The sequence below is a fragment of the Leopardus geoffroyi genome, chromosome A2, assembly GCF_018350155.1.
Source record: "Leopardus geoffroyi isolate Oge1 chromosome A2, O.geoffroyi_Oge1_pat1.0, whole genome shotgun sequence".
In the NCBI taxonomy this organism is placed as follows: domain Eukaryota; kingdom Metazoa; phylum Chordata; class Mammalia; order Carnivora; family Felidae; genus Leopardus; species Leopardus geoffroyi.
Window position 1 is genome coordinate 7,860,032 of NC_059331.1, and position 17,357 is coordinate 7,877,388.

The 17,357-nt window shown below is 55.6% G+C and overlaps 1 protein-coding gene across 2 annotated transcripts; it reads right to left on the reverse strand.

Annotated features, from left to right (window-relative positions):
* Positions 1-7,054: 7,054 nt before the first annotated feature.
* Positions 7,055-16,822, reverse strand: CDC37 (cell division cycle 37, HSP90 cochaperone). 2 transcript variants are annotated; one of them, XM_045491873.1, is made up of 8 exons: positions 16,335-16,822; positions 10,483-10,764; positions 10,030-10,138; positions 9,808-9,923; positions 9,605-9,727; positions 8,887-9,069; positions 8,726-8,797; positions 7,055-7,640 (listed from the first exon to the last, which is right to left on the reverse strand). In XM_045491873.1, exons 1-8 carry the CDS (start codon positions 16,434-16,436, stop codon positions 7,485-7,487), a joined length of 1,143 nt encoding a protein of 380 aa, XP_045347829.1. In that variant the 5' UTR covers positions 16,437-16,822; the 3' UTR covers positions 7,055-7,484. The 2 variants fall into 2 exon arrangements, with proteins under 2 accessions (XP_045347829.1, XP_045347828.1); XM_045491872.1 differs by having other exon boundaries at positions 10,030-10,312; positions 16,335-16,538.
* Positions 16,823-17,357: the final 535 nt, after the last annotated feature.

Consider the following 17,357-nt stretch of genomic DNA (forward strand, 5'->3'; position numbering starts at 1 on the left):
TGGACACACAGCAAGTCGCTGTCCTTTACTCAAAAGGCTGTGCACCGAGTGTTTTCATGCATTATCTCATTTGGTCCTGGCAGCAGTCCACTGGGGGCTCATATTATCCCCATTTCTCAGAGCAAGAAACTGAGGCACAGACAGGTGACAAAGACCCTCTCCTTGACCAAACTAATCAGAGCACTCTTTTCAACTAGTCCTTGACCTTGGCCTGAGCCTATCTTCAGCCTGTTCCGTCCAGTCTGAGCAAAGAATCCTTTAAGTCATCCGCCACTTTTGATGTCTGATCAAGTTCCTCCCAGTTGGTGTCCACAGAAAACTGGAGAATTATTTGGTGTGGAAAACCCACATACTGGGTATCAGAAGTATTGTAAGCAGAGAAAGCTTTCCTTTAGCATGCATTAAAGAAAACTTTCATGGGCTTCGCCTGTGGGTCCAGTTTTAAAGAACAACAGTAATAAGTCAACTACCCAGCCCAAGAAATAAACACTCACTCCTCCCCAGAAGCTCCTTGTTCTAAATCAGCAAACCCATCTTTCTGTCCCTTTGTCTGCTGTACTTTTCTTTGCAGTCTTTTTTCCCCCAAGTTTTTATTTATTTTTGAGAGAGAGAGAGAGAGTGCATGCACGCGCATGTGCAAGCAGGGAGGAGGAGAGAGAGAGGAAGAGAGAAAATCCCAAGCTGGCTCCACACTGTCTGCCCAGAGCCCTACTTGGGGCTTGAACCCATGATCCTTGAGATCCTGACTTGAGCTGAGATCAAGAGTCTGATTCTTAACCGACTGAGCTACCCGGGCGCCCCTTTTTGCAGTCTTTTTTTTTTTTTTTTTTTTTTAATGGGGCACTAATTTATTTATTTATTTTTAAATGTTTATTTATTTATTTTGAGAGAGAGTGTGTGAGAGCTGGGAAGGGACAGAGAGAGAGAGAGAGAGAGAGAAGATCCCAAGCAGGCTCCACACTGTCAGTGTTCGAAGCCTGATGTGGAGCTTGAACTCACAAACTGCGAGATCATGACCTGTGCTGATGATTTGGACGCTTAACTGACTGACTCACCCAGGCGCCCCTCTTTGCAATCTTTATGACAGTCTGACATTTCACTGGAAGTTTCTTTGAGCACTGATCTTCACGCCTGTCTTCCACTGTAGAAGGTCAGCTCCACAGCGGAGGGGTCTGTGTGGTCTCCACTGCACCCTCAGCACCTGGAATTATGCCTGACACCTGGTAGGTGCCTAAGAAACTGGCGGGGTGAATGGCCTAGGGAGCCATTGGGCCTGACCTGCTGTCCTGCTTGCTGTGGAAGGGCAGGGCTGACCGTGGCCTTCTGGCCTCAGCTTCCTCTCTGCCACGGGGAGTGCAGCGACAGGAAGCCAAAGGTGCCAAATGCTTTAACAGCCAGCTGAGTGAGGCGGGGACAGCCTCTACTGGGCCCAGAGCTGGCCCACAGAGCACAGAGTGAGCCCGGGACTGGGTGTCCAGCATCCCCGGAGGGATGGGAAATGGCAAGTGACTATTATGACTAATGATCATAATGATGGTAATAACCCCGGCAATAAGAATAAATCATAATAATAGCTCACGTTGGCCTAGACTGGATGCCAGGCCCAGGGCTGAGTGCTTAGAGTTTAGGGAGCCCTCTCAGTTTCTTTTATTTATATTTATTTATTTATTTCTAATGTTTTTAATGTTTCCTTATTTTTGAGAGAGAGTGCGCGTGGTGGGGGGGGAGACAGAGAGAGAGACACACAATCCGAAGCAGGCTCCAGGCCCTGAGCTGTCAGCCCAGGGCCCAACGTGGGGCTCGAACCCAGGAACCACGAGATCACGACCTGAGCCAAAGTCGGACGCCCAACCCACTGAACCACCCAGGTGCCCCTATATTTATTTAGTTATTTATTTTTAAGATTTTATTTTTAGGGGCGCCTGGGTGGCTCGGTGGGTTAAGTGTCAGACCATTGACTTTGGCTCAGGTCATGATCTCATGGTTCTTGGGATCAAGCCCCGCATTGGGCTCTGCACTGAGAGCGTGGAGCCTGCTGGAGAGTCTCTCTCCCCTACTCTTTATTAAACAAATAAACATTAAAAAAAAAAAAAAAGAGGCACGGAAGCGGCAGGGAAGGCTCAGATACTGCTCCCAGGGCCCAAGGCCTCCTTCTCAAACTCCTCCATCGCAGACAGATACACTAACCACCAGGGTTTACCCAGGACCGAGGGAGATTCCCAGGCTGGGGACTTCTGCGGTTAAAACCGCGACAGTCCTGAACGACCTGAGGTGTCCGGTCCAATTGGTCACCGGTGTCCAGCGGATTTTCAGGAGGAAGTTAGCATTGGGGGATTCCCCTGAGTCTGCAGGGAGGGGCCTCCCAGAGCTCCCAGCAGACCAGGGAAGAGCCAAGAGTTGATGAACTAAATTAGAATCTTTGTGTTCTTTTCAATGGGAGGATCTGTGGACCCGTCAGCCCCTTCCCCCAAACAGCCATTAGGTTGGTCAGTTTTCTGGGAACCCTTCCAAGGAATTGTCACACCCTGTCAGCCACACGTGTGAATACAGGAGTCTAGTCAAGTCCCACCAGCGGCCTGAAACTAGACATTCTCTGCTTGTCTTGGGAGGAAACGGAGGAGTTAACGCACATGAAGGCCGGAACCAGAAGGTCTGGGTTCAAATCCTAGCTCAGTCACTGTGTGATCCCGGGCAGACACTCAGACACTGTGTGATCCTGGGCTGACGGGTCCACAGATCCTCCCAATGAAAAGAACACAAAGAGATTCTAATTTAGTTCATCAACTCTTGGCTCTTCCCTGGTCTGCTGGGAGCTCCGGGAGGCCCCTCCCTGCAGACTCAGGGGAATCCCCCTGAAATATTTCAGGCACTCGAAAGGGGGTAGAAATTAAAAACATCAGCTAGGCAAAAGATGGAAACAACCCAGGTGTCCATCAACAGATGAAGGGATACGCAAAATGTAACGTAGCCGTACGATGGAATATTATTGTCATAACGAGGAATGAAGCTTTGACACGTGCTTCGTCCTACAACGTCAACGAGTCTTGAAAACATTACGTGAAGTGCGGGAAGCCAGACGCAAAAGACAAATGATCCCAATTTATACCAGATCTCTAGAGGAGTCAGAGTCATAGAGAAAGAAAGAAGATGGTAGGAGCCAAGGGCAGGTGGAGGGGGAAGGGGAACACGTGTTTGATGGGGACAGGGTTTCAGTCTGGGAAGAAAAAGGAATTCTGGACACGGGCGGTGGTGATGGTTGCACCGCAGCGTGAATGTACTTAATGCCCCTGAACCACGAGCTTAAAAGTGGTTAAAATGGGAAATTTTACATATGTTTATTTTATCATAATTAATAAAGAAACAAAACGCTCACTCAGGAAAAAAGAAACAGCATAAATATAGTGGAGAATCTCGGCTTTTCACTTGGTGGGTAGGCAGGTAAGGGGCATGGGGGCTGGAGTAACTTGTTCTAGGCTCTGTCCCCAGGCCCCAGGATATTTGTTGCCTTAGAGCAGCTTTTCTAGAGGGCTTCCTTCTGTGGCCACAAGAGAACAAAGGGCTTCATCCAGCTTCCATGTCCCTGGCTTCTGGTGGGTTCTACCAATGGGGGAGCCTGACCGGAGACCAGAAGTAGGAGTCCAGGGAGGGATATCTGTTCCCTTGCTCCCTCCCTGCCTGGTCACGGTTTGGGCAGTGGCTGTGCTGTGTCTCTGTGACCACATATTCTGCAAAGAGCACTTTCTTCATGGCTCCAGATCTCGGTGAGTTCTGCTAATTCTGTTTCCTGCACATACCCTTGAGCCTAGGATGTGGTGCCTCCCTGTGGTGGGCAGAATAAAAGACTTCCAAAGGTGTCCGTGTAGCATCTGAACTAATCCTTGGAATCTGTGAACATGTCAGGCTTCGTTAGGGAGAAGCATAACAAGGGAGCGTTACTAGTCTGCAGGCGGAAATTGAGGGTGCTAATCAGTTGGCCTTAAGGTAAGGAGATTATCCTGTTGGGTTCAAGGTCATCACAAGGATCCTTAAAAGTGGAAGGGGGAGGCAGAAAAAGAAATCAGAAGGGCGCCTGGGTGGCTCAACCAGTTAAGTGGCTGACTCTTGGTTTCGGCTCAGGTCATGATCTCACAGTTCATGAGTTCAAGCCCCGCATTGGGCTCCACGCTGACAGTGTGGAGCCTGCTTGGGAATTCTCTCTCTCTCTCTGCCCCCGCCCCCCCCCCACTTTCAAAATAAATAAGTTTAAAAAAAGAAAAAGAAGTCGGAGTGATGTGATGTGAGAGTCTGACTTATTTTCACCATCTTTGAAGATGGCGTCGGGCCCCAAGCCAAGGACTGTGGGCAGCCTCTAGAAACTGGACAGGGCAAGGAAATGGATCCTACCCCGAGTTTTCAGAAGGATCGTAGCTCTGCCAATGTCTTAGTTTTAACCCAGTGACACTCGTGTCAGACTTCTGGGCTGCAGAACTCTTAAGATAATAAATTTGTGTTGAAGGCGCTAAGTTTGTGGTTGTTACAGCAGCTGTAGAAAATACATTTGAGGAATCTGTGTGGCTCAGTTGGTTGAGCATCTGACTCCAGCTCAGGTCGTGCTCTCACAGTTTGTGAGTTCAAGTCTCATGTTGGGCTCTGTGCTGACAGCTCAGAGCCTGGAACCTGCTTCAGATTCCGTGCCTCCCTCTCGCTGTCTGCCCCTGTCCTGCTGGCACTCTGTCTCTCCTAAGTAAACGTTTTTTTTTTTTTTTTTTTTTTTAATTAGAAAAAACAAAACAAAACATTGGATATACATTTGTTGCTTCTCCAATCCCCCTGCCCCGCTCACATCCCTGACATCAACCCCTTGACTGCAATTGTTGTTAAACCCTTTTGAGTTGAATTCTGTCCCCCCCCCCCCCCAGCTAAGACCCAGCGATCCTGCTTCCAGGAATTTTTCCTACAGGTAGGATGCCCGTACTCATGGGAAGTGGTGCCCAAGGGTATTTCTTGCTTGCAAAGATAGAGACTGGGAAAACCCCAGATGTTAATCAAAAAGGGTCAGTGAAACCAACACTGAGATAGGCGTATACTGGAGCTTTCTACACAGGATAGAAGGAATGAGGAAGTGTTGACGATAAGGGGAGGTCGGTCTGCAGGTCTGTTGTTCAGTGAAAAAAAAAAAAAAAGATGCATTTCCGACTATAGGATATGCTGTTTTGGGTAAAAGAGAGGAGAGGGGGTAAGAACAAGTTTCTGAAAAGAAACTCTGGAAGTTGTCACAAGAAACCATGGACAGTGGGGTCCTGTGATTGGGGGAAGGGAACCGCCTGGGTAGATAATGAGCAGATATGGAGCTGTCTCCCTGTTTCTTAATATTGCTTGATGTGTTTTAAATCCCGTGTCCTACGAGAGCCAACACTAGGGTGAGGCAGGTGAGGCTTGAAAGCAAAAGAGGGCACCAAAAAGCTCAGTAACCAAGATAAATACTTTAATGCAATATTTTTAAAAAGCACAATGAATGTGAAAAAAAAAAACAAACAAAAACCCACCCACGAACAAAATATTGAAATCTTAAGCAAAGAATCAGTAACAGTGCTGAGTTGTATTGGAGCCTGAGGCAGAAGGAAAAGCCAGTAATATGGATTCTACCTTGGAAAGTTTTCACAGTAAACAATGAACTTGCCAATCCTGGATGAATCCTGGACAGGCGAGATTTACCAAGGACCCTAGGATGCCTTCCTCCAGCCCAAGCCCTCTGGATCCCTGGCTGCCGTTCCCACCGTAGGAAAAGCTTTAGGTGATGCCACTGGGGTTTGCAGCTCACTATTGCCCCCTGGTGGCAACCAACGTGCACCACCACCACCACCACCACCACCACCACCACCACCTAGAGGCTCTTTGCTTTGGTAGAGGTTTACTGACCGCCCACTGCGCGCCAGGACCCCTCCAGGGCACTGTGAGCACCTGAGGACCACGTGACACTGTTTGTGCCCTGGTGGTGCTCACAGCGCAAGGGAGAGGACGACGCGAGGTTGGCAAAGCTTGGCACGTGGCAGGTGAGGCGAGCCGCCTGGCTGGAAGTGAGGGGCAACTCGGGTGGGTCAGGGAGGGCTCCTGGGAAAAAGTGGCACTGAGCACTGGTCTGAGTGACAAGCAGCTGCTGGGAGTGGGGTCTCCTGGAAAGGGGCAGGCAGAGGGATTCACTGGTTGGTTTCATCTTAAACTGATGTCTTTGTTCATCATACTAGTCTTGAGGCCCTTTTCTGTGGCCCAAACGTTCCGTTACTTTATAAAGGAGCCCCGTGAGGGCTGCAGGGAAGGGTGTTTGGGTAAAGGGACAGACACACACCAAGGCCCGCATTTTGAGCATCTAAGTGCCAGGCGCCATGCTTGCCCTGTGGTATGATGTCATTTTAGTACTGCCCCAGGAGAAAGGCACTAACATTACTCATTGTGCACAGGAGGGGTACACTGAGGCTAAGGAAGTTGCCAAGGTCACGCTGATAAAGAGAAACTTAAAGTGCTCAAGAACCTGCAAGGAGAGAGGGAGAACAGAGGGGAGGACACGAGACCAGGGCAGAGAGAGGAGCGGGCAGAAGGTGCACGCCTGTCTGCGGCAGAGAGGGCTTTTGGCTTCTGCCGGGAGGGAAGGATGTACCTTGTTCACGGCCACCCTCCGGCCACGGCCTGTTGGGGTCTGGTGTGGAAGGGGGAGATGGGGAGGAGGCTGGGGCAGGCTGCAGGCCAGAGGTGACGGGGATCCGGACCAGGGAGGAGGTCACGGAGACCAAGGGCAGTGGTCAGAGATTGAGGATGATGTTCCTGAATGGGTGGCAGCAGGGGGCCTGGAGGACAAGCCACAAAGAGTGGGGGGTGAGGCTGAGAACTCTAGCGTAAAGGCATCCTGGGGAAGAATGTTCTAGGCAGTGGAATAGCTTGTGTAAGAAGAGCCTGGAACCAGAATAGAGATAGCTGGAGGATAAGGCCTGGGGCGACACAGGCCAGGCCTCTGACACTCACTGGGTTCCCCTCCCACCCCAAGAGAAGAGCTGTGTCAACAGCCCTCAAGACGCCCCCCTGAGCATCTGAAATCCTTTATTGGTAGATCATTGCTGTTTACCATATAGAAGACTCGAGAGCGGATGAACAGTGAAAACAGAGCCCATAGTGACTGGAGCAGGCCTCTGGGCTGGGGACCCTCCCCACACCCCACGGACCAGCCTAGCGACCTCCACCCCTCCCTGGACCCTCAGGCCTTTGGCATAATGCTGATGGGTGGGGGGGTGGGGGGGGTGGCCTGCAGGCAGTGAAGCCCCTTGACTCAAAGCAGAGACTTGGATGAGCACTGAGGTGGGGGCAGTGGGATGGGGGCAGCTCTCTCCCTGACCCGGGCCGGGCGGGAGCAGCGAAAGTGGAGGAAGCCAGGAGCTGGGGAGAGGCATCTATTTTTGTTTTCTGAAAAGGGGCACGCGGGGGCCTGCGGGCAGGCAGGCGGCAGCCGGGGCGAGTCACGCGCTGACATCCTTCTTGTCGCCTGGCTTGGGGCCGGCTTCCAGCAAGGGGTCCCCGGGGCCTGCCTCCTCCCCCTCCTTGGCCTCGCTGGACTTGGAGTTGGGGACCCAGAGGCCAGAGTCGATGCAGCGCTGCATGTGGTACTTCGCATCCTGTGGGGAGAGAGGTGGTGAGTGAGGCCGGGCTGCGGCCTTCTAGCGGCCCTGCCCACGCCCTGCGTATCCCTAGACGTTCTTATTGCTTGTTCTAGCCCAGAGCTGGCCCAAGGGACTCTGCAACGATGGAAGTGGCCTGTAATCGGCATCATCCAACACGGCAGCCACCAGCCGCATGTGGCTGCCAAAACTCCAGTGGCCAGTGCGGGGGAGGAACAGAACTTTACATTTTACTTAACTTTAATTCAAATTAAACAACGTACATCCAGAACAAAAGCTACGTTCCGGTAAAATGCATCTACTTAATAAAGACAGGCACTGAGCCTGTGAACCAGTTTGAAGACCCCAGGTCTAGAGAGCCATTCTCATGGAAGCTTCTAGTAATCCTGGGCCAGGTCCTGCAACTAGACCCATTTCACAGAGGAGGAACTAGTGTGGCCAACGAGCGAGCCAAGTGGCAGGAATGGGATCAAACCAAGGTCTAGGAAGACACAAAGTCCTGTCTACCAGCACTATTACTGTTCCTAGTAACACCACCAGCCAGGGGCGCCTGACTGTCTCAGTCAGTAGCAGGGCACGCGACTCGTGATCTCTGGGTCACGAGTTCAAGCCCACACTGGGCGTAGACCTTACTTAATAAAACAGTTGACGTTTACCGAGTGTTCAGCCATTTTCCGTACTAGCATAGAAACCGTGGTTTGATGGGGTAACCGAGGCTGGGGAGCAGAGCCCCTTTCTTGGGCAAAGGTGGAGTCAGCCTGGTGTGCCCACTATGCTCATAAACGGCCCATGGTGACAGTGACACTCAATGGCAGGGGATATGCTGAAAGTTCCGTGTTCGCTGCTGGAGTCACACCGGAGGTGCTCCGCGTACGTAAACGAGCGCATGGCACGAAAGCCTGGCTGCCTCCCGTGCCGGCCACGAGGGGACGCGACCTCCCTTGTTCCTCTGGGAAGCCCAGAGGGGACACTGCTACCGGCAACGTAGGCAGGCGGGGCTGGGGAGGGACGGGCGGGGGACACCTCGCTCTCCCTGGATGCTCAGCTTGGCTGGTGGGCGGGCCTGGGGCGCGGTTACTCACGGTGGGGTCCATCTTGCTGATGGCGTCTTGAAGCATCTGCACATCTTTCACGTCGAAGCATTTCTGCAGTTCCTGCGGGTGCAGATGGGCCGGGGTCAGGAGCCGGGTCCCCGGGGAGTCCCGCCTGCTGCCCACCCGGGGCAGGGGAGCCGGAGCCGCACCTCAGGGAGAGACTCGTAGACCTCCACGGGGTCCAAGCCGCCGGGGCCGAGCCGCTTCCGGCGCTCCTCCTCCTCGTATTCCTTCATGGCCTTCTCGATGCGCAGCTTGGCGCGGCCCCGCACGCGCTCCTTGAAGGCCTCCAGTTCGTCGTTGAAGCCCTCCATGTACTGGCGGTCGGCCGTCTGCAGGGTCGGGGCCGGGAGGTACTCACTGGGCCGGACCCAGGACCCCCCCCCACCCCCCGCAGCAGGCCCTCAGACCCTCAGTCAGTCTCCTCCACGGGACAACCTCCGAGCCAGTCCCACCGTCCACATGCTAACGGCCACCGGCCTGCACGCCTCCTGAGCTACAGACCTGTGATGTGACGCTCACCTCCTGCACGTCCCCGAGGGGCTCTGCAGGCACCTCAAGGTCGGCACAGCCAACCCGATCTCTGCATCACCCCCACCGGCTGCCCGGGTAGCTCTGTTCCTCCAGGCGCTTGGGTGAGAAACCCCACGTGCCCTTGACTCTGTCCCTCCCCCCCCCCCCGTAGGGACTTCCGGCACGTCCTGTCAGCTCCCCTTTTAGATTCTGTCTGGGGGCCAACCGGTCTGTGGCCCCTGCACGTCTCTGCCCTCTCCTGATACCGCGGGTTCTGATCCCACGGGCCTGAGTCTGAGGTGGACAGGTGGACTGTGGCCCGCGCCCCACCCGACCCGGCTCCTGGGCCGCGACCTTGATCTTGGTGAAGAACTGCCGGAAGCAGGCGCGGGGATCCACCTTCAGGCTCTTAGCCAGCTCCAGGATGAACTGCATGACGATGGTCTGGTGGGCCACCTGCTCCATGAGTGCACATTTCTGCCGAGGGAGAGCAGCGTGTCACCGAGTGGTGGCCTCAGGGCAGGGCTTTTCCCAGTCGCAGGGCAGGCTCCACTCACCTCCTCCACCTCTAGGTCAATGCACCAGATGACCAGGTAGTTGGCGGTCTCCTCGCACACCAGATGGACGTTGTCTGACAGGTACTTCTGGCTGTCGTCCCAGCGACGGAGCATGCCTACGAGACACCGAGACACCGTCCGTCGGTGAGGCGCTGAAGGGCCCAGCCCCCTGTCGTCCGCACCCCCCACCAGGGGGCCCCCGCCACCCCGCGCCCAACTCACCAAAGTGCTTGATCTGTTTCTCGTACTTCTCCACGAACGTTTTGTGTTTCTGCTCCCTCACTTCCTCCGACTCCTCCTCCGCCTGCTCTGGCTTGGTATTGACCATGCTCTGTGATGGGGCGAGAGGGGGAGTGGGCTGGGGCGAGGCCGCACGGCGCCTCCAGCTCGGCCGGCTGGGCCGAGGCCGCAGCGCCCATCCCATCCACGGCGGAGGTGGTGACGGCGCCATGAGCATCGAGGCGGCGGGAGCGTGGGTGTGGCAGGTGTGGCCTCGCACTAGGGCCTTCGGGCAGATCAGAGGGGGGTACCAGTGGGGTGCTCCATCCGCCCAGCCCCACGCCTTTCCCTCCCCGCCCGGGGCCCGCCAGTCCATCCCTCCCTCCACCGGCACAATCCTTGCCCCCCACCTGCCTGCCCGCCACCCAGTGACCCTGCCCGGCCCCGCCCCCGCACCTTGCTGAAGCCGTCCTTGCTGAGCGTGTCCACGTTCCAGGGCATGCTCTTCTCCTTCTTGCGCATCTCCTCCAGCTTCTGCTCCCAGCTCCGCTCCTCCTTGCGCAGCTGCTGAGCCTCAGCCTGCAGCCGCTCCAGCTCCGCCTTGCTGCCCTCGCCCTCCGCCGCCTCCAGCTCCTTCAGCCTCCGCTGGCACTCGGCCACCTTGCGCCTGCATTCGCGGCAGCCCCTCTCCAGCTCCTCCTTCTCCTTCTGGAACTGCTCCATGCGCTCCACCCGGGCCTGTGGGCAGAGGCAGCCCTTCACTCTGGGGAAGGGCCTGTCCCCTGACCCCAGCCCCGCCCCATCCCGTCCAGCAGCATCGGGGACGGCCCCAGGGGGGTGTCCGCACCACAGACACCCGGCAGCTTCCCTTCCGCCCCACCTGCACACACCTGTGCGAGTCCACCCACCGCTGAGGACCCTCCCTCCTCGGCATCCGCATCACTCAGAGCAAAAGCCCAAGTCCTATCCCTGACCCTGACCCACAAGGCCGTGCACCATCTGCCCTGCCCCCTTCCTCCAGTCACAACGGCTGCCTCCCCTTTCCTTGAACCCACTTCAAACCTCAGGGCATTTGTACCGGCTGCTGGCTCTCTCTCCAGATTTCCCTCCCACCACCGCTTACTCCCTCCCGTGCTTACCAGTCTTTTTTTTTTTTTAATGTTTATTTATTTTTGAAAGAGACAGCGAGCAGGGGAGGGGCAGAGAGAGAGGGAGACACAGAATCCGAAACAGGCTCCAGGCTCTGAGCTGTCAGCACAGAGCCCGACGTGGGGCTTGAGCCCATGAACCGTGAGATCATGACTGGAGTTGAAGTCGGACACTTAACTGATTGAGCCACCCAGGCGCCCCCTTATCGTGTTTTAGACACCGTATCCCTCTAAGGGTAATAGCTCCGTGGAGGTGGGGCTCTGCTCACTCTCGTGTCTGCACACACAAGTGCACAGTAAAGGCTCAGGAAACACTCGTTGGGTGAATAAAGTAATGAAATACTGAATGGGGGTCTCAGGCTCCCCCTCTTCCTTGGAGCCGCCCTCAGTGACACTCGGGTGCCCTCCCCTGCTCAGCAACCTCCTCCAGCCATCTCTGCCCCTGACTGAGGCCTGCTCGCTGGCCCTGTCTTTCCTTCCTTCTATGCTACCCAGTCCTGATGGCTCTCACTTCCAGATGTCCCTCCAATTTGCTCCACCCCAAGTACGGCTCCTGGACCGCTGCCCAAACCCCTTCAGCTGTCTCCGGGCCAGTACCCCACCCTGAGCGTTAGCTTGGAACCCCCCCCAGTCTCCCATCCCCCCCACCCCAGCTATTGCTCCCCAGACCTTCTCTTCTGCTGCACCCCAAGCTCAGATAGCACCCCCCCTCATTCCTGCTCTCGCTCAGTTCCTCGTTGGACCCCGTGTAGCATCGCATGGCCCTGTCTACTCTCCATCCCTGCTCAGCTCCATCATCTCAGTGCCTGCTCAATCCAGAGCCACTGACGGGGCCCCGAAAAGTGCCAGTGCCTTCCATCACTGGTCCCCCAATCTAGACTCAGAGGCTGCCAGAGGAGTCTTTGAAATACGCGCATCTTGGGGCGCCTGGGTGGCTCAGTCGGTTGAGCGTCTGACTTCAGCTCCGGTCACGATCTCGCGGTCCGTGAGTTCGAGCCCCGCGTCAGGCTCTGGGCTGATGGCTCAGAGCCTGGAACCTGTTTCCGATTCTGTGTCTCCCTCTCTCTCTGCCCCTCCCCCGTTCATGCTCTGTCTCTCTCTGTCTCAAAAATAAATAAATGTTAAAAAAAAAAATTAAAAAAAAAAAAAAAATGAAATACGCGCATCTGTCTTCAGTCCTCCTGGATACCCCAACCTGAACTGTCTGGGTTCAGATGGGAACCCTGACCCTTGCCCCAAGCTGCCCAGATGGCACCAAGGCCCCACAGGGGCCTGGGTCCCACTCTCCTCTCCCAACTCTGGGTCCCAGGCAGATGCTGGCCCTTAAGGTTCCCCAAATGCAACAGCCCTCTTGACTCTTAGCCTTGCACATGCTGTTCCTTCCATCTGGAACTCTTTTCCCCTCACTCCACCTACACAGAGCCTTTCACAAGTGCCCCCACTCTGCATCAGTGAGCCCCAAAGGCCCCTTCGCGATCACCAGAACATAGGATAAGATGCTGGAGGACAGCCGCAGGACCCCAAATGTGGGGTCATACCCCATGGCCTCCAAGTAAAGGCTGGATGTCCTTGGGTCAATCCCCTAACTTCTAAGGACCTCAGTTTCCTCATCTGTCAAATGCAGACAACAGCACCCTCACGGGGTTGCACCGGGAGAAGCCAAGATTACAAGTTAGGACAGATGGTCCAGAGCCATGCTGGATACTCAGCCATGGCGGCTATAGTCCTTACTATCCGAGGGGACACTCCCTCTCTCTGCCTTTCTCTTTGGGGACTGTTCTGGGGCTCAAACAAGAAAAAATGCACTTCAAGCATTTAGACGGATTTGCCAGAGCAAATGCCCGATAACTGGGAGTGGTTGTTGCCACAGTCACATCACCCAGCTCCACCACTTACGGGCAACATGACCTTGGCTGAGTCACTTCCACTCTCACAGCCTTTGTATTCCTCGTTGTGAAATGGGCCCTCAAGAGCTATTCCAAGGGAACAGCTTGCATACTGTTCCTACTCAGTAATGAATACACCCCACGGTTATCACCACTGTCACGGCCGCCGCTACCAGAAAGGTCTGCTAAGTCACTTCTGTGCCTTATTCGAGGCTGTATCTCCAGGTTCTAGCACAGAGCCAGGCACCTGGTGGGTGAGGGTCAGGAAACGGGGCCCTCCTCTAATGCCCCACAGGACCTATACAATCAATCTCAAGCCTCACTTTCCCCCCATGTGGTCAAAGGTTGAGGAGGCCCTTGCTTCGTGGAGGGGAAAGAGAAAGAAGCCGTGGGCTCCATCACTTCCCCCACCTCCACGATGGGCCTGCGGGGCCCTGGAGGCTTCCTGCTGCCTTGTGAGGAGCTCTCTGGAGTTGGCATTACAGCTGGCCTCAGGTGGTGGCGGGAAACTATCACCCTGCTGGCCTATGCTGGGCGGCCACCAAGCTCTTCTCGGTGTCCTCTGAGTGGCCGCCAGGGAGGCTGAAGCTAAATAAAGCCATCCCGGAGCTGGCAGGGGCAGCGGGCTGGGCAGGGCAGAAGCCACCGCAGAGAGAAGGGGCCGGCAGGGCTCACCACCCTCCTGCCTTACGGACAGAAAGACCGAGGCCATACAGTTCAATGGAAGGAGCCACGAGGAACCAGTAACAGTAGCTGTATTTGGACAAGGAAGCCAGGGAACTGGGGCTGGGAGACTCCCTTGTCCCCTTCTGGAACCTCTGGAATTTTTCTTTACCACGAACGCGAATTACCTAAATAACAATGATGACAGAGAGCGGTTCAAGCTTACAGACAGCTCATCACACATCAGATGTTGTCTCAAGGACATTACACACATTAAGTAAGGAAGGGAACCCCAGGGACGACTGGGTGGCACAGTTAAGCGTCCGGCTCCCGATTTCAGCTCAGGTTGTCATCTCGTGCTTCATGGGATCGAGCCCCGTGTCAGCCTGCCTGGGAGTCTCTGTCCCTTTCTCTCTGCTCCTCCCCCCACCCCTGTGCGTGCTCACTCGCTCTCTCTCTCTCTCTCAAAAAAAAAAAAAAAAAAAAAAAAATTAAAAAAAACAAACATTAACAAAATAAGGTAACTCCTCATAATGACCCTATTGGGTGGACACGCTTAGTATTCCCAGCCGGGGAAATTTAGGCACAAAGAGAGAAGACGACTCACTAGAGGTCGTACAGTAAGTCAGTGATTGAGAAGCGAGGATTGGAACTTAGGTGTGCTGGCCCACACTCGGAAGCACACCAGACTACCTTTACACTAATCCCCCCTCCCCCTCCCATGTGGGGACTCTCTCTCCCAGCCCCGAGCCGAGTACCAGCTGGGCCTAATCTCGTTTCAGTCTTAGGATGGTCTCTAGGGGCAGGGAAAGTAAAGGAGTAAGTGGGAGGGCTGGGATTAGAACCCAAGCTTGCCTGCCACTGAATGGGGCGCTAAAGATGGTTACCTCCCCTCCCCCGCCCCAACACTCTCCGCTATAGCTACAGGGCCCTCAGCAGGACGGGGAAAAGGTCCTGTGCCCAGAGGGAGGAAGGCATGGCGGGCAGGATTCTGCAGGAGAGGGGGCACCAGGTGGGGGCCTTCCCACCCGGCAGGACCAAACTGTTCTTCACACAGCTGTATAGATTAACCTCTTTATGTGACAGAAATAGGTGTTCCCAAGAATAGTCTTTAGAGCTCTGCGGAGGTCTCAAGCATTTCATAATAAAATGTTACACACGGCAAGTAAAGGAAAGTGCTAGAACTTTCTTCTTACACTCAGTGGCTTGCCTGGCAGGTAAGGCCCAAGAGATTGCTGCTTTAAGGTAAGGGCTGGACATGGGCTTGGGAACCAGATGTAGGGACTAGAGACACTGCAGGATGGGGAAGGGCCCTTCTAGGAGGTTCTGGATAAATGACTGGGAGTTGCTATATGCGAGGGTGGGGTGGGGAATTCCTAAGTGGAAGGTTCTGAGAAATACACACCCTCAGTGTGAGTGTAACATGCATAAGTATGTGGGTGTAGGAGCTCCGATTTGGGGGAGCAAGAGGTTAGAATATTAGGTCTTATGAGACCTGTTCTGTTGGTCTGTGAGCACTGCTGGGCAGGGAGAGGCGGGAGGACACCCAGGTAGGACTCCAGGATCTGGATTGGGGGGCAAATAGATAAAAGAAAGGGCAGTAAATTTGGAATCAGATTGGGAGGGTCCCTCATGACAGCAGGGGCAATTGGGGTGCCTGACAGCAGCAGACCAAGCTGGGGACAGGAGGGAGGCCAGGTGGGTTTGGATGTTGGACCTGAGTTGGTATAAGGCATTCCTAGGCTACCTACAGGAAGCTGTTGGGGGTGGCTGGTGCCTGGGCTTGCAAAAGCAAGGAGGGGCAGGGGCTCTGGCTGTGCCGGAAGCCCTGCGGGGTAGGGCTTCCTGGACTAGTGGGAAATGGGGTCCACAGTAGGTGAGGCTAGAGTGGCTGGAATTGGGAGGCTCCATCAGAGTGGAGCTGGTGGTTCAGTCCGGAGGGAAAACGGGTTCCAAAACTCCAGCCTGGATGGGACCGAAGGCCCTGGTGGAGCACCAGTCTACATTCTAGGGAAGGGGTCCTGGGTTGGAATCTCAAGCCAGGAACAGGAATCTCAGGGGAGGACAGAGAGCCTTGTTCTGTTTGGAGAAGGAGCGGGATCTCTGGATCTGAATGGGAATCTCTGCCAAGAACTAGGGAGGAAGATCACAGAATAAATTCAAACTATTGAGGACTCTAGTGATTGGAGAGGGACCAACGGTCTATCCGAGATCAGAAGTACGTCCCCAAATATTACCAGGGTCCGGACTCTGAGGCAGAGGTTTGCGAGTCAGTGGGAGGTCCCAGACGGGATTGGGGGACACCCCCAAAGCTTGTCTTATCAGTTTGTACTCGGAGAAAGGTGCCCTAGGGGTCAACAGGGAGTTCCATACAGAAATCGGAGGGGAGGTTTGGGATCTCAGGTAGGGACTCAGCGCCCTGACAGTTCTGGGGTCTAGAGTTGAATCGAGGAACCCCTAAGCGATATTAAAAGTCCAGACTATGCGTTGGGAACCCCAGGTGGCAATGGCGGGGTCCCTGGCAGTACTAGGGGTCAGAACTCTGGAGCGGAGACCCGGGCCGGGGGAGGGGGGGAGGGGGAAAGGAAGGGGATGGGCGCGCGCGCCTTACCTGGTGCCGCCAGCGGAAGAGACTGGCCGTGTCGATGTTGGGGTGCGTCTCGTCCTCATCGTCAGACACCTCGATGTGGTCCCACACGCTATAGTCCACCATCTTGCCTCAGCGGCTCAGCCCGCACGGGCTCCGGCTCTGACTCTGGCGGCGGCAGCGCTGGAGACTCGGCCTGCGGAGCCCCGCCCCTTCCGCTTCCGCCCGGGCGCGCACGTCCCCGCCCGCGCATGACGTTATATCCCTAGTAACCGCGGTGGCGGCACTGGCGACCCGGCTTACCTTAAAGGGTCCTGCGCACGTGTTCCGGCCCCCGGGAGTCCCCGCAAAGACCCCGCCTCATTGGGCGCGGGCCTCCACTGGGCACCTCCTGGGGGCATACGGACTGGCGTTCCGACCTCGATCCCCCCCTTTCCGCTCTCCTGCTGCCCCCCGCTGGGCGTTTGCGGCGGCCGCGAGGGGCGGGGCAGAGAGCGAGTCCCCTTAGCCACGCCGCAGTGACGTCAGCCCGAGCCCTCTGCAGGGGCGGGCTTCGGCGGGAAGACCTCTCCCCCTGCCCCTTGAGACGAGGACCACACACAAGGCTGGGGAGAGGTGTCTGATCAGAGCACTTTCCCAGACCGAGGGGTACAGGGCTCTGCCCTGGAAAGGTCTAAGCAGAGGAGGAATACGGTCCTGCCTTTGGGGATGTGGGGGCGACGTGGCGCTGCCTTAGGGGTCTGTGTTTCCCTGACTCGGACCACAGCCTCCCGCTGGCGTCCCAGCCCTCTGCCATTCCTGAGCTGGGATTCGCACACACACGCCCCCTCTAAAAATCACCCGGATCACCCTAACGGTCTCCGGAGCCTTGTCCGCGGCGTCTCCCCGTGCGACCGCTGGGTGTCGCTAATGTCAAGCCAACGGTCTGTGTGCTCCAGGCCCCGCGCAGACTGGGGACGGGAAGGGGATCGTGGAGGTGCGGAAGGAGGCTTTCCTCGTGGTGGTACTCTAGAATCGTTCGTAGCCCCTCCCCTTTGGTCTGGGGCC

What these genes read in the sequence shown, in the direction of transcription:
- CDC37 (XM_045491872.1), bottom strand. Translation starts at nt 16,436, where the DNA reads ATGGTGGACTATAGCGTGTGGGACCACATCGAGGTGTCTGACGATGAG. An exon ending in GCAAGGACGGCTTCAGCAAG is followed by an intron (nt 10,313 to 10,482) that starts GTGCGGGGGCGG and finishes ATCTGCCCGAAG; the next exon opens with GCCCTAGTGCGAGGCCACAC. An exon ending in TCTACGAGTCTCTCCCTGAG is followed by an intron (nt 8,798 to 8,886) that starts GTGCGGCTCCGG and finishes CTGCACCCGCAG; the next exon opens with GAACTGCAGAAATGCTTCGA.